Raw genomic sequence first — 25069 nt, forward strand, 5'->3', positions numbered from 1 at the left:
GCCGCCGCGATCTCTAATGCGCACGCGCGGCATCCCGCGGCCATTTTCCTGAAGCCCCGTGCAGCAGAGCACTCGATCTGCGCACGCGCGGCCCCAGGAAGATGGCCGCCCCCACCGACGAAAGGGATGACAGCGCAGATCGCGCGCTGTGTCTTCACCACTACGTCACTACGCCACCAACGTAAAGCTGAGGAAGAACCAGCGATGTCACCACGCCCTCCCGACCTGACCAGCCTGATTGACAGGCGAAAACGGCGACTTTGGTAAGCTATTTCTCAGCATACATGGGGAATCGGGGTACACTACATACACTATAGGAACACACAGCGCAGGCCCTATTTAACAGTATTTATAGCTCAATCTCAAAAAACGGGGTGACAGGTTCCCTTTAAACAGGGTGACGAATGGAAAACTGCATTTAATACGCCCGAAGGCCATTTTGAATACCTGGTGATGCCTTTTGGGCTTTCTAATGCTCCTTCTGTATTTCAGTCCTTTATGCATGATATTTTCCGCAATTATCTTGACAAATTCTTGATTGTGTTTTTGGATGATATTTTGATTTTTTCCAATGATTGGGAGTCTCATGTGAAGCAGGTCAGGATGGTATTCCAGATCCTTCGTGATAATGCTCTATTTGTGAAGGGGTCTAAGTGCCTATTTGGGGTTCAGAAGGTCTCTTTTTTGGGGTTTATTTTTTCTCCTTCGTCTATAGAAATGGATCCTGGTAAGGTCCAAGCCATTCATGACTGGATTCAACCCACATCTGTGAAGAGCCTTCAGAAATTTTTGGGCTTTGCTAATTTTTATCACCGTTTCATTGCCAACTTCTCTAGTGTGGTTAAACCCCTGACCGATTTGACGAAGAAAGGCGCTGATGTGACAAATTGGTCCTCTGAGGCTGTTGAGGCCTTTCAGGAGCTTAAACGCCGATTTACTTCTGCCCCTGTCTTGCGTCAGCCGGATGTTTCTCTCCCTTTTCAGGTTGAGGTTGACGCTTCTGAGATTGGGGCAGGGGCCGTTTTGTCACAGAGGAATTCTGATGGTTCCTTGATGAAGCCATGTGCCTTCTTTTCCCGAAAGTTTTCGCCTGCGGAACGCAATTATGATGTCGGCAATCGGGAGTTGTTGGCTATGAAGTGGGCATTTGAGGAGTGGTGACATTGGCTTGAGGGAGCCAAGCACCGCATTGTGGTCTTGACCAATCATAAGAATCTGATTTACCTTGAGTCGGCCAAGCGGCTGAATCCTAGACAGGCTCGGTGGTCCCTGTTTTTCTCCCGTTTTGATTTTGTGGTCTCATATCTTCCAGGATCTAAGAATGTTAAGGCGGATGCCCTCTCTAGGAGTTTTTTGCCGGATTCTCCTGGAGTCCTTGAGCTGGTTGGCATTCTTAGGGAAGGGGTGATTCTGTCTGCCATCTCCCCTGATTTGCGGCAGGCGCTTCAGGAATTTCAGGCTGATAAACCTGACCGCTGTCCTGTGGGGAAGCTGTTTGTTCCTGATAGATGGACAAGTAAGGTAATTTCTGAAGTCCATTGTTCTGTGTTGGCCGGTCATCCTGGGATTTTTGGTACCAGAGATTTGGTTGCTAGGTCCTTTTGGTGGCCTTCCTTGTCGCGGGATGTGCGTTCTTTTGTGCAGTCCTGTGGGACTTGTGCCCGGGCTAAGCCTTGCTGTTCCCGCGCTAGTGGGTTGCTTTTGCCTTTGCCCGTCCCAGAGAGGCCTTGGACGCATATTTCCATGGATTTTATTTCGGATCTTCCTGTGTCCCAGAGGATGTCTGTTATCTGGGTGGTTTGTGACCGGTTCTCTAAAATGGTCCATTTGGTACCTTTGCCTAAATTGCCTTCCTCCTCTGATTTGGTTCCATTGTTTTTTCAACATGTGGTTCGTTTGCATGGCATTCCGGAGAATATTGTGTCTGACAGAGGTTCCCAGTTTGTTTCCAGGTTTTGGCGGGCCTTTTGTGCTAGGATGGGTATTGATTTGTCTTTTTCTTCGGCGTTCCATCCTCAGACAAATGGCCAAACTGAGCGAACTAATCAAACCTTGGAAACCTATTTGAGATGCTTTGTGTCTGCTGATCAGAATGATTGGGTGACTGTCTTGCCGTTGGCCGAGTTTGCCCTTAATAATCGGGCCAGTTCAGCTACTTTGGTTTCGTCTTTCTTTTGTAATTTTGGTTTCCATCCTCGTTTTTCTTCAGGGCAGGTTGAGCCTTCTGATTGTCCTGGTGTAGATTCTGTGATGGACAGGTTACAGCTGATTTGGACTCATGTGGTAGACAATTTGACGTTGTCCCAGGAAAAGGCTCAGCGTTTTGCTAACCGCCGTCGGTGTGTTGGTCCTCGGCTTCGTGTGGGGGATTTGGTCTGGTTGTCCTCTCGTCATGTTCCTATGAAGGTTTCTTCCCCTAAGTTCAAGCCTCGGTTTATTGGTCCTTATAAGATTTCTGAGATTATCAATCCTGTGTATTTTCGTTTGGCCCTTCCAGCCTCTTTTGCCATCCACAATGTTTTCCATAGATCTTTGTTGCGGAGATATGTGGTGCCCGTTGTTCCATCTGTTGATCCTTCTGCCCCGGTGTTGGTTGAGGGGGAGTTGGAATATGTGGTTGAGAAAATTTTGGATTCTCGTTTTTCGAGGCGGAAGCTTCAGTATCTTGTCAAGTGGAAGGGTTATGGCCAGGAGGATAATTCTTGGGTTGTTGCCTCCGATGTTCATGCCGCCGATTTGGTTCGTGCTTTTCATTTGGCTCGTCCTGATCGGCCTGGGGGCTCTGGTGAGGGTTCGGTGACCCCTCCTCAAGGGGGGGGGTACTGTTGTGAATTCCGCTCTTGGGCTCCCTCCGGTGGTTGTAAGTAGCATTTTTGTGAGTTTTGCTATTGGGCTCCCTCCTGTGGTTTTGAGTGGTATGGCTGCTTCTTGGATTTAGCTTCTGCAGCTGTTTTCACTGATCGTCTTTCTGGCTCGGCTATATTAGTCTGGCCTTATCCCTCATTCAATGCCAGTTGTCAATTGTTCCAGCCTGGAGTCATTGCTCTTTGGATTTTCCTGACACTCTGACCAGTTCAGCAAAGCTAAGTCTTTGCTTGTCCTTTTGCAGTTCACTTGTTGTGGACTTTGTTGTTCAGCACTTTCTATGTTTTTGCTCATTTGTCCAGCTTATCAGTATAGATCTATTCAGCTAAGCTGGAAGCTCTGGGCAGCAGAGTTTGCCCTCCACGCCTTTAGTTAGGTGTGGAGATTTTTGCATATCTCTGTGGTGGACTTTTTCTAGTTTTTATTACTGACCGTACAGCGTTCTGTCCTGTACTATTTCTATCTAGCTAGAATGGGCCTCCTGTGCTAATCTTGTTTCATACTACGTATGTCATTTCCTTCTCCTCTCACAATCATTACATGTGGGGGGCTATCTATCCTTTGGGGATTTTCTCTGAGGCAAGATAGTTTTCCTGCTTCTATCTTTAGGGGTAGTTAGCTCTTAGGCTGTGACAAGGTGCCTAGGGAGAGTTAGGAGCATCCCACGGCTACTTCTAGTGTTGTGTTGAGCTTAGCGACTGCGGTCAGTATAGTTACCACCTGCTCAGAGCTAGCTATATTAGTCTGGCCTTATCCCTCATTCAATGCCAGTTGTCAATTGTTCCAGCCTGGAGTCATTGCTCTTTGGATTTTCCTGACACTCTGACCAGTTCAGCAAAGCTAAGTCCTTGCTTGTCCTTTTGCAGTTCACTTGTTGTAGACTTTGTTGTTCAGCACTTTCTATGTTTTTGCTCATTTGTCCAGCTTATCAGTATGGATCTATTCAGCTAAGCTGGAAGCTCTGGGCAGCAGAGTTTGCCCTCCACGCCTTTAGTTAGGTGTGGAGATTTTTTCATATCTCTGTGGTGGACTTTTTCTAGTTTTTATTACTGACCGCACAGCGTTCTGTCCTGTACTATTTCTATCTAGCTAGAATTGGCCTCCTGTGCTAATCTTGTTTCATACTACGTATGTCATTTCCTTCTCCTCTCACAATCATTACATGTGGGGGGCTATCTATCCTTTTGGGATTTTCTCTGAGGCAAGATAGTTTTCCTGCTTCTATATTTAGGGGTAGTTAGCTCTTAGGCTGTGACAAGGTGCCTAGGGAGAGTTAGGAGCATCCCACGGCTACTTCTAGTGTTGTGTTGAGCTTAGCGACTGCGGTCAGTATAGTTACCACCTGCTCAGAGCTAGTCGCATGTCGCTCCTTAATCACCAGACCATAACACAAACCCCAGGCGATCCAGTACCGACCACAAGTAACTCCACTCCACACAATCAAAGGCCTTGTGGGCATCTAAAGACACCACAACTCTTTTGTCTGCAGGAATTTGCATATTTAAAAATAGCCTTCTCAAGTTATTTGTTGTGGATTTATTGGGCATAAAGCCAGACTGGTCTGGGTGAATCAATTTATCGATCACTTGGGACAGCCTGTTCGCCAGGGCCTTCGCCAAAATCTTTATGTCAGCCGTTAGAAGTGAAATTGGTCTATACAACTCCGGCTGTTGAGGATCTTTATCAGCTTTAGGAATAACCACCACAATGGCCTCTCTCATTGATGGGGGCAGCACTCCCCTCTCCAACGACTCAGAGAACACTCGTTCCAATTTGGGCATTAACTCTGCATTAAGAATTTTATAAACCTCTACTGGGATACCGTCCGTCCCCGGAGCCTTGCCCCCCGCCATATCCGCCAAAGCCGCCTTCAATTCTTCCTCCCCAAGCGGTCTATCCATCCACTCCCTTTCCTCTCTACCTAGTCTGGGTAAGTCAACCTCTTTCAAATAAATATTCATTTCCTCAGGACTTTTATCCACCCTAGAGGAATATAATTTACTATAAAATCTCCGAAAAACTTCTAAAATTTCCCCCCCTGAGTAACCGTTTTACCTTCCTCTGTTCTTATGGAGTATACATGTGAAGAATCCCGCTGTGCAGAAACCACCACCGAGAGCAAATGTCCCACCTTCTCTCCCTCAGAATAAAATGTTTCCTTTTGAAAGGCTCTCAACCTATCTGCCCTACGCATATGGAGTTCATCGACCGCTACCTGAGCCGCCCTCATACGAAGTTGTGCTTCTCTTGAATTCTGAGAGGCTAGTGTCTCTTCCGCCACCCTCAGCTCCTCCATCACTGCATTGTCTTGAATTTTAGACTTAGTTTTATGTCTCGAGATGTCCCTGAATAAAATTCCTCTCAGATTTGCCTTCATGGTGTCCCACACTACAAGATTCCCCGCACTCCCTTCATTAATCCTGAAAGACTCCCCGAGTTCAGTTCCCACCTGTTCCATATCCAAATACTGTAGCCAGGAGAGGTGAAATTTCCATCCCAACCCCGTCAAACCACTCTTCCCTGTCATTTGTACTGAGACCAGTACTAGGCTATGGTCCGATATTACTCTAGGCCTATACTCCACCTCATGTATTAGATTATTCACCCCCCCATTTCCCAAAGCCACATCAATGCGAGATAAAGATCCGTATGTTGCTGAATAACATGAGTAGGCATATGTCCTAGGATTACGCACCCGCCACAAATCTATCCATCCTATTTCTCTTAGATAATTTCCAAAGGGAGTAGAGTTCCCTTCACTTCTCAACTCCGCATGTCTACCCTTGTCCCAGTGATCATTAGATATATTGTTCACATCCCCCCCTATAAGGAGGGGCACCCCATCCCACCTATCCGTAATTTCCAGAATCTCCTGTATCTTTTTCTTGGAATATGGTGGTGGAATATAAATTGACACAATACAAATTAACCTGTTAAATATCTTGCACACTAAAAACACAAATTGGCCGTCTTTATCGGTGGTTACCTCAATCTCTTCAAACGGAACACTAACGTGTATCAAAATTGACACACCTCTGGCATAATTTGAGAACGTTGAGTGATACGCCTTTCTCACCCATCTCTTCTGTAGAATAGCAACCTTTTCCTTCAGTTTCCTGCAGACATATCACTGAAGGCCTCTGTTTCAGTACATATTGGAAAATAGCTGTTCTTTTAGTAGCATTTGCAAGGCCCCTAACATTCCAACTTAGGATTTTAACCTCCCCACCCATTGTAGCTTATAGAAACAATGAATGAGTTCAAGCTCCCTAAGGTCTCAACCCCAACTCCCACCCCCTCCTTCCTCCCCCCCCCCCATCCCCAATTCCCAACTGAAATAACTCTCTATCTCTCCCCTCTCTTAAGCCCAACCAACTCCTCTCTACTCTTAGAATATCAAAATAAACTCTCCCTCTCAATTTGAGATCTGGGAACGCTGTTTCACAGCCTAACGATAAAAACTCTGCGTTCCTTCAGCTCCCCCGCCCACCATAGCCAAAATACAAATTCCGTTGCGCCGCCAAACACAACCTGATTGTCACGCACGCGCCCAGACTGGTTGGCACGGGCATACGGGTGTGTGGCCCCACTGGACCACCGACCAAACTTCCCTGGAAGGGGCTTAACAGTAGCTTCCTAGGTGTTCACTGGAGCCTCTGTTGGTGAGGTCAGACTTGTGCAGTAGGAAGCTACCAGGTGCCACTCCAGGGTGATGTCTGGCTGTGGCTGCTGATGCCACTAAAGAACGGAGCGGGCACGGCTGGCACTCTGGCTGACATGCGGGCATGGCTGGGACACAGGCAGGCAGACGGGTACAACAGAGACACTGGCGGGCAGGCGGACACGGCTGGCTCTCTGGTAGGCAGGCGGGTACGGCAGCAACATAGGAAGAACCGGTAGGGACCGGTCTGCAGGCAGGTATGTGAAACAGGTAGGAACCTGTTCAGACAGGAGGACTAGTAACAAGTAGAGAAAGACCGCAAGAGCGGATGCAGAGCGAAAGCACAAGAGCTAGAACCAAGAACAGAAACGCAGGAGGCTGAGTACGAGTAGAAGGTGGAGCAAAGAGAAGAGAAGAAGGCAGAGCCAAGGGCGGAGCCGCAAGAGGCGGAGCCAAGGGCAGAGCCGCTGGAGGCAGAGCCAAGAGCGGAGACGCTGGAGGCGGAGCCAAGAGCGGAGCCGCTGGAGGCGGAGCCAAGAGCGGAACCGCTGGAGGCGGAGACGCTGGAGGCGGAGCCAAGAGCGGAGACGGAGCCAAGTGCAGAAACACAGGAAGCGGAGCCAGATAGAACCGCAAAGAGCGGAGCCAGATAGAACCGCAAAGAGCGGAGCCACAGAGCAAAGCCAGAGAGTGCGAAGCAAGGTCTGAGTGCAGAGCCGCAAGAGTGCGGAGTGTAAGCAGACTGAGAACACAAGGAAAGACAACGCAGGGAAGGAAGCCACAGACAAGGAGACCGAGAAAAGACAAAGTACAGACAAGGCAATGGAACAAGACACAGGGACAAAGACACGGGGACCAGGATATTCTGCCTCCTGGAGGGCGGACTACAAGATCAAGGCAATAGCACAGAGAAAAGCCTCCAGAGAGGGAGTAACTAAGAGCAAGGCCAGGCAAACTCAGCAGCTAAACACTAACTGAGCTAACACATTGCACAGGCCCAGACCACAGGGTGGAGCTGCACTATATACTGGAGGCCTCTTGGTAATTGGTCAGGAACTGATTAGACAGATGCACCTGATTCCTATAAGAACCAGAGATTTCAGGTGCCGGCCCCCTATACACATAGCCATGAGGCATGCAGAGAGCAGAGACACAGAACATGGAGCTGGCATGAAACAGAAACCACATCATGATCTGGAGCAGTGGGTAAGATAGTGCGAGAGATGTGAGGCCATGACGTGATGCCAGCAGAGTTGTTACAGTACCCCCCCCCTTTACGGCCCCTCTTCTTCAAGCCTGCCAGAATAACTTGTAGAAGAAGGATAGGCGCACACATAGTCCAGGCCAACATGACATCTTCAGGGTTGAATAAGGCAGGCGGGTCACCAGGAATCTCATAAAACAAAGTCTCTTGGTGCTCAACAGGGTTAGCTTCCACAATGAGCTTGACCACCTCCTTCAGGTAGACAGGTAACAGGGAATTGAATGCTGCTATCTCAACATCTTCACCAGCCGGACACATGGAAACTGGAAGCCTTCTCATAGGATTAAACTTTTGCCCGACAGGTAGCAGAGATGTTCTTAGGTACGGAACACAAGAAAAGTCATTAGAGATGAGAGTGGAGCACAACAACTCCACCGGGTCAGAGAAAAATTGAGGTGAACAAACTTCTGTTTTGAAATCTTCACCAGCCGGCCACAAGGACGCTGAAGGTATCCACATAGGAACCATCTTCTGCCCGTTATCCAGAAGAAATCGTCCAAACGGCGGGGATGTTCCTAGGAACGGATTACAGGAATAGTCGTGAGAGATGAGTGGAGAGATAGTCACCGTTTCCCCATCTTCGGTGACGTCAGCACACCTTGACTCGACGACTAACTGACCAGCTGCAGAAGATGACACTACTGAGTGTCTTTGACGCATGGGAACCAGACACTTCTCAAGACTGGGTAAGTTCAAACGAAGCATTTTGCAGGAACTCTTGACCAGAGCGGGTGGTAGAGTCCAAGGCTCAGAATGACCCATGGGCATAACAGACAGCATACAGTAGATAAACTTCTTCGTGTATAAGGCTCCAACTTGGAGCTGTAGTTGTCCTTGAAGGACTAGACTGCTCTTGAGTAGGGCTTGACCAACTTCAGACAACGCCCTTACCGGGTTCTGGAGCTGTATGACAGAGACCACACACCGAATCTGAATGGTTGGTGGCTTAAACACACCAAAGCTCCCAGAAGGCAGAGAAACAGTCATTAACTTAGATGGAGAGGAAGTACTCTCGCCAGGGGCAGCCTCTCCTGCTGGCCCAGGGTTTTGGAGTTTTAGATCTACAGGGCAGAGACCGTCTGGATGTTCCTTGCAACCGCAACAATACCGCGTTCCCTTCTTGCGGCTGGATTTGGGCTGCTGCTTTGCCAGCCCACTTTTATCAGCCTTCTGGGGTTTTGCTTGGGTAGCTGCTGGGACAGGTAGAGGAACAGGTGGGTCTTGGACGGACTTGGTCTGACGTGACGATTTCTTCACGGGTTTCGCCCGTCTGGAGCGCCTCTCAGATCTAGATGGGGAAGACTTCACAGGAGCAGCAGGACGAGGCTTGTCAAAGACTTTACGGAAGGCCACCAGGAAGGCCCCAAGACTCATGACGATAGGATCCCCTGCTTCCCAGAGAGGACAAATCCATAATAAAGCATATCCTGCTAGGTAGGACATGATGTAGCCCACCTTAATCTGGTCAGAGGGAAAACAAGCTGCATTCTGCAGGATGTAGCGCAAGCACTGTTCCAGGAAGCTTTGACATTCCTCTGGATTCCCATAGAACCTAGGTGGGTCTGCTGGGTTGTGCTCTTCCTCATAGGCCAGAAGTTGGTTATAGAGAGCATTTGAAACCATGATTGGGCCCGAGGTCTCCTCAATTGGAACGACACAGGGCGGAACAAATTCTTCAGCTTGCTCATACTGGTAGAGAGAAAGTTTATCCAACAGCTCATTGGAGACGACAATTGGGGATGGAGCAGTGAAGGACTGGCTTTCAGACTGGGTAAACATTTTCCTCGGAGGCCAATACTGGCAAGAAGAGAGTTCATCTTGCTCTGAGAGTGAAGGCACATGGGACTCAGTGGGGACCATGGCCTGTGCAAACTGTCACGCACGCGCCCAGACTGGTTGGCGCGGGCATACGGGGGTGTGGCCCCACTGGACCACAGACCAAACTTCCCTGGAAGGGGCGTAACTAAGTAGCTTCCTAGGTGTTCGCTGGAGCCTCTGATGGTGAGGTCAGACTTGTGCAATAGGAAGCTACCAGGTGCCACTCCAGGGTGATGTCAGGCTGTGGCTGCTGATCCCACTAAGGAACGGAACATAGGCAAGCGGGCATGGCTGGCTCTCTGGTTGACAGGCGGGCACGGCTGGGACACAGGCAGGCAGACGGGTACAACAGAGACACTGGCGGGCAGGCGGACACGGCTGGAACATAGGAAGAACCGGTAGGGACCGGTCTGCAGGCAGGTATGTGAAACAGGTAGGAACCTGTTCAGACAGGAGGACTAGTAACAAGTAGAGAAAGACCGCAAGAGCGGATGCAGAGCGAAAGCACAAGAGCTAAAACCAAGAACAGAAACGCAGGAGGCTGAGTACGAGTAGAAGGTGGAGCAAAGAGAAGAAGGGAGAGCCAAGGACGGAGCCGCAAGAGGCGGAGCCAAGGGCGGAGCAGCTGGAGGCAGAGCCAAGAGCAGAGACGCTGGAGGCGGAGCCAAGGACGGAGCCGCAAGAGGCGGAGCCAAGGGCGGAGCAGCTGGAGGCAGAGCCAAGAGCGGAGCAGCTGGAGGCGGAGCCAAGAGCGGAGCCGCTGGAGGTGGAGCCAAGAGCAGAGCTGCTGGAGGCGGAGCCAAGAGCGGAGCCGAAGGAGGCGGAGCAAAGAGCTGAGCCGCCGGAGGCGGAGCCAAGAGCGGAGACGCTGGAGGCGGAGCCAAGAGCGGAGATGCTGGAGGCGGAGCCAAGAGCAGAGACGGAGCCAAGTGCAGAAACACAGGAGGCGGAGCCAGATAGAACCGCAAAGAGCGGAGCCAGATAGAACCGCAAAGAGCGGAGCCACAGAGCAAAGCCAGAGAGTGCGAAGCAAGGTCTGAGTGCAGAGCTGCAAGAGTGCGGAGTGTAAGCAGACTGAGAACACAAGGAAAGAAAGCAGGGAAGGAAGCCACAGATAAGGAGACCGAGAAAAGACAAAGTACAGACCAGGCAATGGAACAAGACACAGGGACAAAGACACAGGGACCAGGATATTCTGCCTCCTGGAGGGCGGACTACAAGATCAAGGCAATAGCACAGAGAAAAGCCCAGAGGGAGTAACTCAGAGCAAGGCCAGGCAAACTCAGCAGCTAAACACTAACTGAGCTAACACATTGCACAGGCCCAGACCACAGGGTGGAGCTGCACTATATACAGGAGGCCTCTAGGTAATTGGTCAGGAACTGATTGGACAGATGCACCTGATTCCTATAAGAACCAGAGAGTTCAGGCGCCGGCCCCCTATACACATAACCATGAAGCTTGCAGAGAGCAGAGACACAGAACATGGAGCTGGCATGAAACAGAAACCACATCATGGCCTGGAGCAGTGGGTAAGATTGTGTGAGAGATGTGAGGCCATGCCGTGATGCCAGCAGAGTTGTTACACTGATGATATCAATATACCATAAAGTCACAGCATAAGTACCAGTTAACTATCAAACCAAACATAACAGTGAAGGGTTAACAATTGCCTCAGTAGCACTTAAATCAGTTTCAGCGGGTCTGCCCCGTTCTGATATGCTTAGTATTGAGATCCAACCATTGTGATGCCTCCTCTGGATTTTGGAAAAAATGCACCCGATCCAGAGCCACCACCCTTAATTTAGCTGGGTAAATCATTGAATAACGGACATCTAAGTCTCGCAACCTCCTCTTGACCTCTCCAAACTTCATCCGAAGCTTTTGGACTGCCGCAGAGTAATCCGGATAAAGGGAAACCCGATTACCATCAATGGTCAGCTCATCACAATTCCTGGCTTTCCTCAACAAAATGTCTCGGTCCTGATAGTTCAGAATTTTAGCCAAGATAACTCTTGGGGCCGAGCCGGGGTGGAGGGGCCTGGTGGGCACACGGTGCGCTCTTTCAACGGCAAACATCTTAGTGAGGCCATCTCCACCCACAACGTTTTTTAGCCATGCCTTAATATAAGCTGTGGGGTTGCTCCCTTCCACCTTTTCTGGGACCCCCACAATCCTTAGGTTGTTCCTGCGGGATCGGTTTTCAAGGTCATCAGTCTTAAACTCCAGATCAGCAATACGTTGAATATACTTTTTTTCCCTGTTTAACAATTCACCAATCCGATCTTCTGCACTCCCAACCCTTTCTTCCACCACTTCCACTCTCTTTTCAACTTTACGCATAGCAGAGTTTAAAGCGACCATCTCTCCCTTTAATTCATCCGCTCGTAGGTTTAGAGCCCCCAGGGCAGACTTACAGTACATCACCACTGAAAATATGTCCTTCAGAGTCGGCTCCTCCATTTCTGGCATGAGAGACTGTACAGACAGAACAGCTCCTGCGGCCCTGGTAGGAGATCCCTGGTCTGATCCACTGCACTGTAGCTGAGCCCCTCCTTCCTGCTGATCTCCGGGGGCACCAGCTGCTCCAGACTCCACACTTCCAGCCTCTGACTGCAGATTTACAGCTTCCTCTGACCTGGCAAATCGCTCCAACTTAGCGAGCACATCCATCCTCCTCTGATAAGCAGCGCTTGTCCTCGCCGCCTCCTCTGCAGTCTCGGCGCCATCTTGGGCCTGTGAGCTTCCCGCAGCTGTCGGCTCCTTCTGTCTCCTGCGCGTCATCCTCAGATAAGATTCCGTTCCTTCGGGTCGCACCTCGCTACCCGGGACTCTGTGCACTCCTGAGAGTATGATTGGCGTTCGGCGGCGCCTCTAAGGGGTTAATACAGAGATAATGATGCGGGAGAGCTCTGTTGCACGTCTGTTCACATCGCCTGCTAGGCCACGCCCCTTAAAATTAGCTCTTTTTAAAGTGTAGAAGCAATGGCTTGTGAAGAAGGGGTGCCAAAGGTGCCCTATTTTGGGAGCTTTCATGTTTGCGCTCTGTACTAACCGTTTGAGGAGAACGTGAGAAATCTATTACTGGGAACTTTTACCATTAGTAATAGGACAACAAGCCACAGAGATGCTGGAGCGACACCTGGGGGTACTTAAGGGGCCATCATATTTTTGAGAAAGTGAATTCTGTAAAACTGATAAAATATGTATACAGAGAAGATTATACAAGACAAAAAATCACTGCTCTACATCCAATGTTTATGAAATATAGTTCATTCATGTGAAATTGGAAAAGATTGCTAGATGCTGCTCACCCTGGTCCTTTACTGGACGATGGTGGAGAGTCGTCCTCCGGTGTCTTCTGCTTTTCCCCATCGTCTCCAGTCTCTGTATCACCTGAGGACAATGAGATAATCATTATCTGCAGGTGACCCTGTATACGTTTCATACATATTATATACGGGTTATATTCTTCTGTGAGCTGTGGGGTAAGACATAAACTATTGGTCCTATGTTAATTATGAGTGCGCCCCTCCACTATTTTTACACACTTTGCTTTGGACTCACATATAAAGATGATATAACTCGGTCGTGTCTTTCCTCATTTTTGCAGTTTAGAAATAATGAAACTAATAAAAACTGCAGCTGGCAGCCCTGTCTGATGTAACTAACATGTTGGGGTGTCCCACGGTACAGTCACTCAACTCGCACCCCTTGGGGACGCGCAAGGTCAGCTTGGCACAGTTTTACACAGATGTTCCCTGTCCACATGGGTCCAGAGAGGCACAGAGTCTCAGAGAGGGTGGTCCATGCTTCCATCGTCATGGCATAACACTCACTCACAAATCTGACAGGCTGAGGGGCCACTATCACCAGTGAAATAGCGCCTGCTCAGCCCAGTAGGACAGCCACCAGTTCCTCGTTATATATAAGCCAGGTCTGTTAACGGGGTTATATCAGGCCGGAAACCAGCCCCGGTAGCATCGGAAGTAAAAACTGATAACACGGATGTGTGGATTCATGGATCGAGATAAAAGAGCAGGCCAAAGTTAAATTGGATACTTAATCATCTTAAAGGCGCACTAGACTAAACACTATATACACAATGGATATACATACTGTATATAGAAGATATGTAACTACAGGTGGTAGTACAATAAGTATAAGCAGATGATACAAAAGTTAGCTACTGGCTTGTTAAGCCTTACCCTACGTTCACACTTGCGTACCAGGGCTTTGCGGATGGCTGCGTACTTCCTCCGTGAAGCTTCGCCCACTTCAGCACTTCTTGTGTTTAGGTCCGCCTACTTCTTCATGCGTCCTGCGTACCTATCTTTAACATTGGGTACGCAGGACATGCGGATGTATGTGGATGTGTCATTTTGACGCACCCGCCGACCACACGGGAACGCAACATCCGCATCCACATCCATCCGCATGTCCTGCGCACCCAATGTTAAAGATAGGTTCGCAGGACGCATGAAGAAGTAGGCAGACCTAAACACAAGAAGTGCTGAAGTGGGCGGAGCTTCACAGAGGAAGTACGCAGACGTCCATAAAGCTCCGGTACGCAAGTGTGAACCCGGCCTTAGTGCTGGCAGCCACATGAAAGATGTGGGGTGCCAGCTGTTTCTGTTTTTTTCCAAAACGAAATATGGTGTGACCTCTCATAGAAGTGACCAAGGGCCACAGTCTCAAACAAACATTTAACCCCTTGGTCGGTCACTCCCTTTACTGCCCCTGGGATGGTCTTAGTTTCCCTCCCCTTAGATCTGGTAACTGAAACTCCAAAACCTATGATGGATCATAACCTCTCAATGGAAAGTCAAAGGGAGGCAGCTCTGGTGCTATCGGATTCGTCCTGGCTCTCTTTACACATGGAGACTATACACGGCTTTGATACCCGGCTTCTACTAGCTGTACTACATAACTCCCCACCCTGGGGTGCTAGAACAGGTCGAAACTCCGACAGGCATATGGCCCGTTCCCAAGATATCGAAAATGTAATCGGTATATGGCTGGGATGTACACTAACTTCATAGCTACTTATGAAAGGGGGGATTTGTTTGAAGCAGTTAAGCAGCTTGGGCTCCCAGTGGTTGTCATCCTGCTCTTGGCGTTGGAAAGAGCTAGACTGCTGGGGCTGAGAGTTTTCCCTCTTTGGAGCTTTTGAAGCTGGACCACCTGCTGAGGCAAGTGTCCTGTCTCACATTCACACTTTGAAAGAGGCCTATAATCTCAGACCGGATATAATAGGCATGAAATTATATTCCTCATATTCTTCAGAGCAACAAAAACTTCTTCTATAATATATGAAAATAGAATTTGTTTTTCTCTTTTTCCAATACAGATAAAGCTTTCTCCTTTTCCTACAACACCGACCCTGAACGCCGACCTTCCCTCCTGCTGTTCCATTACTGACTCCTGCAGCTGTAATATCATTGCCACAAACAGCGCCCCAAAGATAATATCACAGGGAGCAGCGAAAACTATCTCTATTCCCCACAGATAACACTGCAAACAGATCGAGCCCCCTGTGTAACAGTGCCCCAATAATACAACACAGAAGTGGAGGGCACCATCCAATGTAGTAACAAAAGACAGGGGTTCAACCCAAAGCACGACCTATAGTACGATCCATAAACACCAAGAAAAAGATGTCATGCTATGTAAAGGGGACCACCAAGAAATACCAATAATATATAAAATGAATACTTTATTATAGCGGCCAAAGAACACAAAACAACACACTACAATTAAAAACATTTAAAACAAAGTAACAACGTAGATTCCTCTAGGGAACCTCCCCCTGGACACATAATGTATAACGCAATAAGAATACAGAGTAACAAAATAATCATTAGATCACGGGTACCGCTGCTCTAAATACATATTCGGACAGATGGTAAAGCTAAGCATAGCACATCAATACAGTGTAAAGATGAAAATGAGGACATATACCTGGCCCAGCTCGCAGCACACAATGGTAGGTACTTTTGAAAAGCCCCAAATACCGTATAATATACTCATATATGCAAATAGTAACTCATATACAAATGTGCAATAGGCAAATATATCCCTTATTAAAGGGTGGTAACCAAGGGATAAATATAATAGGTACACAATATCTATGACCAAAAAGGTATATCACTTAAAAAGTCCCCCCACACATATGTCGAATAGATTGTCAATCAAGAGGTGATCAGCCTCTGATGCCAAAATTCACTAAAGTTAAATAAGCATATGTCCCATATAAGAAAGGACCCTACCGGATATAATAGGAACCCTCAGCCTAGATATATATATATCAATCAAGCACACTGGTGCTATTCCTGGGGAGTGTCTGGACCCGGAAAGATTGTCCAGAACACCACTGTATATAAATATACATATAAATATAAATATACAGCCCCAAAACACAATGTGTGCAGCATATACCAAAAATAAGGCCCACTAAATGGGGCAAGGTGCTGAGAGTGTAGAGCAGGTATACCGATAGAGCATGACCAGAATACCCATTCCTATGGAAGTCCAGGGGGCAAAAGCCCAACGCGTGTCGCCACTAGAGTGGCTTCGTCAGGAGCAGGTGCCATACTGTGTGGCCGCCTACTATTTATACAGATTCACGCTTACCCTAATGGAAACATCCCCGTCAGCTGTGGTTAGATGGCAGGAGGTTACCCAGTGTGACAGGGAGCATCCGCATACACAGCGCCGGAAGCGGTGCCGCACGTACGCACATCCGGGAGTACCAACATGGCCGCGAGGGCGCTAAGTGCGCAGGCCCGGGCCCCATATCTCAGAATGGCTAAAACAGAGTACCGGAGAGCACCAACATGGCTACACGGGCGCAAATGCGCACGCGCAACGTAGGATACTCCGCCCCCCACACATATCATGGAGCAAAACAAGTGTCCAGGTGTATAATACACAGAAATACGTGACAATGCCTAGAAATTACACCATAACATTGTGGTAGCACCCCACTAAAGGCAGAGGTAACAAGGGTGCTGCAATATTGACAATAATTCCCAATACCAAAAAATTATAAAAAATACCAGGTAATACGCAACAGTATATACAGATGGTTATAGGGATACTACAGGGGTACTGCAATATTGACAATGATTCCTGATATCAAAAAGATGACACTGAAAAATACATGGTAATAAGCAAAGGTTTATATATATACAGTTGTAAACATACTACAAGGGTGCTGCCATGTTGACAGTAATTTCCAATATCTGAGGCAATAATGGAAAGAACATAATAATAAGAAAGATATATATATGGTTGTAGAGGTACAAATGAATGTACCACAGTAACGCATGAGGATGCAGGAGCCAAAGTCTCTCATATCACTCCCCTTCCAGTGTGAGCCAGAATGGGGTACAAAGTACATGCCTGAAAGGCAGAAAGAGAGTCAGGTTCACCATATCATTCCCTTACAGCCAGACAGGGATCCTGCCCAACGCATTTATCCACTTATTAGATCATACAACAAATCTTCATCTCCACTCCAAAAATGCGTCCCATAGGGGCATAATATGAGGAGGAGAACAAAAAAAGGGGGGGGGGGTGAGAGGCGGGGCAAGACCACAGGACAGTTGACAATACAAAAAAATGATATTTAATCACCACAATAAATACAGTGGGAGGCACTCAAATGATGAACCCATTATAAATGCATTGATAAGGGAATGATATGGTGAACGTGACTCTCTTTCTGCCTTTCAGGCATGTACTTTGTACCCCATTCTGGCTCACACTGGAAGGGGAGTGATATGAGAGACTTTGGCTCCTGCATCCTCATGCATTACTGTGGTACATTCATTTGTACCTCTACAACCATATATATATCTTTCTTATTATTATGTTCTTTCCATTATTGCCTCAGATATTGGAAATTACTGTCAACATGGCAGCACCCTTGTAGTATGTTTACAACTGTATATATATAAACCTTTGCTTATTACCATGTATTTTTCAGTGTCATCTTTTTGATATCAGGAATCATTGTCAATATTGCAGTACCCCTGTACTATCCCTATAACCATCTGTATATACTGTTGCGTATTACCTGGTATTTTTTATAATTTTTTGGTATTGGGAATTATTGTCAATATTGCAGCACCCTTGTTACCTCTGCCTTTAGTGGGGTGCTACCACAATGTTATGGTGTAATTTCTAGGCATTGTCACGTATTTCTGTGTATTATACACCTGGACACTTGTTTTGCTCCATGATATGTGTGGGGGGCGGAGTATCCTACGTTGCGCGTGCGCATTTGCGCCCGTGTAGCCATGTTGGTGCTCTCCGGTACTCTGTTTTAGCCATTCTGAGATATGGGGCCCGGGCCTGCGCACTTAGCGCCCTCGCGGCCATGTTGGTACTCCCGGATGTGCGTACGTGCGGCACCGCTTCCGGCGCTGTGTACGCGGATGCTCCCTGTCACACTGGGTAACCTCCTGCCGTCTAACCACAGCTGACGGGGATGTTTCCATTAGGGTAAGCGTGAATCTGTATAAATAGTAGGCGGCCACACAGTATGGCACCTGCTCCTGACGAAGCCACTCTAGTGGCGACACGCGTTGGGCTTTTGCCCCCTGGACTTCCATAGGAATGGGTATTCTGGTCATGCTCTATCGGTATAGCTGCTCTACACTCTCAGCACCTTGCCCCATTTAGTGGGCCTTATTTTTGGTATATGCTGCACACATTGTGTTTTGGGGCTGTATATTTATATTTATATGTATATTTATATACAGTGGTGTTCTGGACAATCTTTCCGGGTCCAGACACTCCCCAGGAATAGCACCAGTGTGCTTGATTGATATACAGTATATATATCTAGGCTGAGGGTTCCTATTATATCCGGTAGGGTCCTTTCTTATATGGGACATATGCTTATTTAACTTTAGTGAATTTTGGCATCAGAGGCTGATCACCTCTTGATTGACAATCTATTCGACATATGTGTGGGGGGACTTTTTAAGTGATATACCTTTTTGGTCATAGATATTGTGTACCTATTATATTTATCCCTTGGTTACCACCCTTTAATAAGGGATATATTTGCCTATTGCACATTTGTATATGAGTTACTATTTGCATATATGAGTATATTATACGGTATTTGGGGCTTTTCAAAAGTACCTACCATTGTGTGCTGCGAGCTGGGCCAGGTATATGTCCTCATTTTCATCTTTACACTGTATTGATGTGCTATGCTTAGCTTTACCATCTGTCCGAATATGTATTTAGAGCAGCGGTACCCTTGATCTAATGATTATTTTGTTACTCTGTATTCTTATTGCGTTATACATTATGTGTCCAGGGGGAGGTTCCCTAGAGGAATCTACGTTGTTACTTTGTTTTAAATGTTTTTAATTGTAGTGTGTTGTTTTGTGTTCTTTGGCCGCTATAATAAAGTATTCATTTTATATATTATTGTTATTTCTTGGTGGTCCCCTTTACATAGCATGACATCTTTACAATAATACAGTGCCCCCATAATACAGTGCCCAATAATACAGTGCCCAATAATACCGTTCCCCCATAATACAGTGCCTAATAATACAGTGCCCCCATAATACAGTGCCCCTATAACACCTTCACAGTAATGATAAATAATACAGCCAGAGAAATAAAACCACTGAGGATAACACAGGAAACTGAGTGCCACGCAGATTGTGCCCCAAAACCTAATGCTGCCTGTCTCATGCCTCATACACTTCCATAGTGCCCTCTTATTTAACTTGTTTGGCACAAGTTAATAATACAGAGATGATGCCCCTAAACAGTAGCGATGCCCCCTTATTGCTCCACAATGTAGTGATGTCCCTTATTGCCCTGAAAATTCATGCCCCCTTATTGCCTCCACAATATAATGATGTCCCTTTACTTTCCCCACAATATAGAGATGCCCCGTTATTGCCCCCCCAATATAGTCATGCTCCCTTATGGCCCCCACAATACAGTGACGCCCACTTATTGCTTCCTCAATAGTGATGCCCCCTCATTGCCCCCAAAAAATAATGATGCCCCTTTATTGCCCTTACATTATAGTGATGCTCCCTTATTGCCCACAATATAGTGATGCCCCCTAATTGCCCCCACAATATATTTATTCCCCCTTATTGCCCCCACAATATAGTGATTCCCCCTTATTGCCCCACACTGTAATGATGCCCTACAATATAGTGATGTCCCCTTTTTGCCCCCACAATACAGTGATGCCCACTTATTACTTCCTCAATAGTGATGCCCCCTCATTCCCCCAAAAATACCGATGCCTCCTAATTGCCCTTACAATACAGTGATGCTTCCTTATTGCCACCACAATGTAGTGATACCCACTTATTGTCACCATAATATAGTGATGCTCACTTATAGCTCTCATAATAAAGTGATGGCCTTTTATTGCCCCCACAATATAGTGATGCCAGCAAAAGTTAGTGATTATAGAAACTTGATTCCAGCTGGGCTCAGACACCGGCCTCGCCCTGGCCTCTCATCAAGGATAATAGAAAAAATTGGAGTCTGTCTCAACAGGACTGGATTTCCCTTTTCTTTTTATTTTTCAAAAGAAAATATGACTGGGTCATGTCGACCATGTAAATTTTTCTTTTGAAAAATAAAAATAAAAGTGAAATCCAGTCCTGTTGAGCAAGACTCCAATTTTTTCTATTATCCGAAATTTAGTGATGCCCCCCAAATAGTGATACCCACTTATTGCCCTCACAATATAGTGATGGTCCCTTATTGCCCCCACAATATAGTGATGTCCCTTTAGTGCCCCAAAAATATAGTGATGACCCTTATTGCCCCCACAATGTAGTGATGGCCACTTCTTACCCCCATAATATAGCGATGCCCCTTTTTGCCTCCACAATTTTGTGATACCCCCTTAATCGCATTGATAATATAGTGATGCCCCCTTATTGCCCAAAAAACATAGTGATGCCCCCACAATGTAGTGATGCCCACTAATTGCCCCCATAATATAGTGATGCCCCCTTATTGCCCAAAAAATTTAGTGATGCCCCCGAAATGTAGTGATGCCCACTCATTGCCCTCATAATATAGTGATGCCCATTGTTGCCCCCATAAAATAGTGATGTCTCATTAAGACTCTCATATCCAGAGAAACCACATTACAAGTCTCACCTTCATATTGATCTTCAGATAAGTTCTCTTCCCACTCTCCTGCAGATGGCGCTGTATCTGATCCATCCTCAGTGTTGCTCTTCTCCTCAGGTAAGGTCTCTTCCCTCTCTCCTGCAGATGGCGCTGTATCTGATCCATCCTCAGTGTTGCTCTTCTCCTCAGGTAAGGTCTCTTCCCTCTCTCCTGCAGATGTTGCTGAATCTGATCCATCCTCAGTGTTTCTCTTCCCTTCAGATAAGGTCTCTTCCCTCTCTCCTGCAGATGGCGCTGTATCTGATCCATCCTCAGTGTTCCTCTTCTCCTCAGGTAAGGTCTCTTCCCTCTCTCCTGCAGATGACGCAGTATCTGATCCATCCTCAGTGTTCCTCTTCTCCTCAGGTAAGGTCTCTTCCCTCTCTCCTGCAGATGTTGCTGTATCTGATCCATCCTCAGTGTTTCTCTTCCCTTCAGATAAGATCTCTTCACTATCTCCTGCAGATGGCGCTGTATCTGATCCATCCTCAGTGTTCCCCTCCTCCTCAGATAAGGTCTCTTCCCTCTCTCCTGCAGATGTCGCTGTATCTGATCCATCCTCAGTGTTTGTCTTCCCTTCAGATAAGGTCTCTTCCCTCTCTCCTGCAGATGGCGCAGTATCTGATCCATCCTCAGTGTTCCTCTTCTCCTCAGGTAAGGTCTCTTCCCTCTCTCCTGCAGATGACGCAGTATCTGATCCATCCTCAGTGTTCCTCTTCTCCTCAGGTAAGGTCTCTTCCCTCTCTCCTGCAGATGTTGCTGTATCTGATCCATCCTCAGTGTTTCTCTTCCCTTCAGATAAGATCTCTTCACTATCTCCTGCAGATGGCGCTGTATCTGATCCATCCTCAGTGTTCCCCTCCTCCTCAGATAAGGTCTCTTCCCTCTCTCCTGCAGATGTCGCTGTATCTGATCCATCCTCAGTGTTCCTCTTCCCTTCAGATAAGGTCTCTTCCCTCTCTCCTGCAGATGACGCAGTATCTGATCCATCCTCAGTGTTCCTCTTCTCCTCAGATAAGGTCTCTTCCCTCTCTCCTGCAGATGACGCTGTATCTGATCCATCCTCAGTGTTCCTCTTCTCCTCAGGTAAGGTCTCTTCCCACTCTCCTGCAGATGTTGCTGTATCTGATCCATCCTCAGTGTTCCCCTCCTCCTCAGGTAAGGTCTCTTCCTTCTCTCCTGCAGATGGCACTGTATCTGATCCATCCTCAGTGTTCCCCTTCTCCTCAGATAAGATCTCTCCCCTCTCTCCTGCAGATGGCGCTGTATCTGATCCATCCTCAGTGTTCCTCTTCACCTCAGGCAATGTCTCTTCCCTCTCTCCTGCTTTACCTCCATTATCTGCTGACATCTCACCGGCTCTGTGCTGGATGTGGCTTTGATTACCCGGGTTCTCCAATCTATCAGCCTGTTCTCTGGGTGTTGTCATCTGCTCTTCAGATCTCTGCTCCTCCACCTCCTCTGAGTTCTCTGCTCTGTGATTCTTCTCTCCCTCCTGGTGATCGCTCAGTCCATGTAGGATCAGGTCTATGTTATGGAGTCTCTGACCACTGAGCCCCCACGTCTCTGCTTCCTCTTCCTTGTCTGTAAGTGTGAGGTTCTTATAAAATGCCTTTGTGTCGTGTCCCTTTCACTTTCACTTTCCCCAGATTCTCACCTCTGACAGGATGTGTAATATGGCGGAGAGGAGTCACCAGGTCTCTGAGTGATGTGAGGAGCTGCCGATACAGAAGAGACATGACCGCTGATATCTGTGTCACTAGATGCACTGTATGGAGACCAGACCTGGGACACACGGCTTCATCTTTGAATTCCAGTCGCATTGCGTATAACACCCAGCCCGGCACCTGACACCCCAAGTGGTGAAATGTATTTTATATTAATGTATGTTATCAGAAAGTAAAATTATTTGGGGTTGCAGTTTAGCCTAGACAAGGTTTTGTAGTTTATTCATTTTTATTTAAAAAAATTGGAAATTTCAGTGTCACTTTTGAAGGAAGCAAGAACTCCCAAAAATCTGATGGAAGCAGGACTGAGATAAGCACTTTATTAGACAGAAAGGAGGCCTCATACACATTCTGTTCAAATTGTCATCTAGTGGTTCTCCTAGAATCATAAAGGCTATGCACTAAGTGCAAAGACTGTCAAACATTGCAAACGGGGTCATCCATAGACCCTCAAAGGCACCAGCTGTATTACCTCATTCAAATATTGAGAATAAAGTGTAGTTGTTGTACTCCTACACTGATAAACGCTCTGCAAGTGCAAAGCCATAAAAATATTGTAGGAGGGTCATCCAGTCATCCATAGACCCTTGAAGATAACAATTGGGGGGCCTCATTCAAATATTGAAAATTAAAAACCCTTTATGTGCTGCTGTCATGTGTCTGCAGATGAGGTGATGCTGGGTTGGGTAGTATCTCCCTGTCTCATGTCTTTATCCCCACATGGTCCACATGCAAAGCTTCATGTTTAATTGGCAGCAGCGACTGTTTAAGTAGGCACAGAAGTGGGATTGTTGCGCTGAAGATGGTGTCATAGTGGCTCACCATCTTTGTGGATTCCTCAACTTCTTGGAGAACAGCACAAATGCCAGACATCCATGCCCATTCTTCAGTTCTTATGTGCGCAGATTGACCAGAATAACGACTGGTGCTTTGGAGCTGGAATTCGACAACCGACATCTGCTGCTCACAAAACCTTGCCAGCATGTGAAGTGTGGATTTCCTGTGCCTGGTGATGTCACATACCAGTAAACTACCGTATTTCCACACAAAGCACGTTAAATTGTTTGGATGAGAATAGTCAATTTTTGGAATAATAAAATATGATCACCTGGAGCAGGCCAAGAAGTTTTTAAACATTTAAAATCACCTTAATTTTCAACAAAGCACCTTAAACTGTATGGATTACTTACTGAATCCATTAAAAAAAATATTGCACGGCTTTATGGAGTTTTATATACAACCATAATGTAACACTAAGCACGTTAAAGGGAACCTGCCACCCCGAAAACCGCGGGTGAGGTAAGCCCAACGGCATCAGGGGCTTATCTACAGCATTCTGTAATGCTGTAGATAAGCCCCCAATGTTACCTGAAAGAGGAGAAAAAGACATTAGATTATACTCCCCCAGGGGCGGTCCCGCTGCTGGTCCGGTCGGATGGGCGTCTCTGGTCCGCTGCGGCGCCTCCCATCTTCATTACAAGACGTCCTCTTCTGATCTTCAGCCACGGCTCCGGCGCAGGAGTACTTTGTCTGCCCTGTTGAGGGCAGAACAAAGTACTGCAGTGCGCAGGCGCCGGAAAGGTCAGAGAGGCCCGGCGCCTGCGCACTGCAGTACTTTGCCCTGCCCTCAACAGGGCAGACAAAGTACGTCTGCGCCGGAGCCGTGGCTGAAGATCAAAAGAGGACGTCTTGTAATGAAGATGGGAGGCGCCGGAGCGGACCGGAGACACCCATACAACCTGACCAGCAGCGGGACCGCCCCTGGGTGAGTATAATCTAATGTCTTTTTCTCCTCTTTCAGGTAACATTGGGGGCTTATCTACAGCATTACAGAATGCTGTAGATAAGCCCCTGATGCCAGTGGGCTTACCTCACCCGCGATTTTCGGGGTGACAGGTTCCCTTTAAGCTGTATGGATGACATTATAGTAAATTTTTTTAGTCTGCCAAAAATGTAGTCACATGCAGCAGCTATATATTTAGCAATGGACTGCAAAGCCCTAAGCCCTGCCTGTAATGCCACTACTAAGATGGCTATGGTATTACAGGGACTGGCAGGCAACCCCCGCTTGTTTATTGGCTGTGTAACAGGCGCCAAAGATGTGGAGTGGGGATTCAAGCATTCAATCCAAGCATCAGCCAATGCTCACCAAGTGCCAAACTCATCCAAGAACCCAGATACATGAGTGATAATGCTCATTAGGGATGAGCGAACGTGCTCGGATACACTCGGTTATTACTCGAGCATCGCGGTGCTCAGATGTGATTGTTACTCAGCGAGAAATGGGTGGTACTTGATGTAAAACGCGAACCCCCACCAAACATCTTTGGCGCCTGTTACACAACCAATAAGCATTTCAGGATGGCCTGTGATTGGCTGGCCGTTTGACATCATCAGTGGTTATATAAGAACAGCCCATCTTACCCAAACACACTGCACAAAAAAACTTCTTACACTTCAAAAACTACTTGCTTTTTATCTTGTTACTCCTACTGACTTCGGGGGACATCTCCCCCAACCCCGGTCCCCCATCCCTCAACCTCAACCGCTACC

At 47.3% G+C, this 25069-nt stretch overlaps 1 protein-coding gene across 1 annotated transcript in view; it reads right to left on the reverse strand.

The window, feature by feature from the left end:
• The window catches only part of LOC138645671 (uncharacterized), a 214859-nt gene extending 192341 nt beyond the window's left edge, over positions 1-22518 (reverse strand). Inside the window, exons 1-2 of the mRNA XM_069735129.1 lie at positions 20778-22518; positions 12923-13004 (exon numbers count right to left, since the gene is read on the reverse strand). Coding sequence (XP_069591230.1) covers positions 12923-13004; positions 20778-22218 — 1523 coding nt within the window. The 5' untranslated portion in view covers positions 22219-22518. The remainder of the gene's footprint in view (positions 1-12922; positions 13005-20777) is intronic.
• Between the last annotated feature and the right edge of the window lie 2551 nt (positions 22519-25069).

The sequence above is a fragment of the Ranitomeya imitator genome, chromosome 7 (genome assembly GCF_032444005.1).
Source record: "Ranitomeya imitator isolate aRanImi1 chromosome 7, aRanImi1.pri, whole genome shotgun sequence".
In the NCBI taxonomy this organism is placed as follows: Eukaryota; Metazoa; Chordata; class Amphibia; order Anura; family Dendrobatidae; genus Ranitomeya; species Ranitomeya imitator.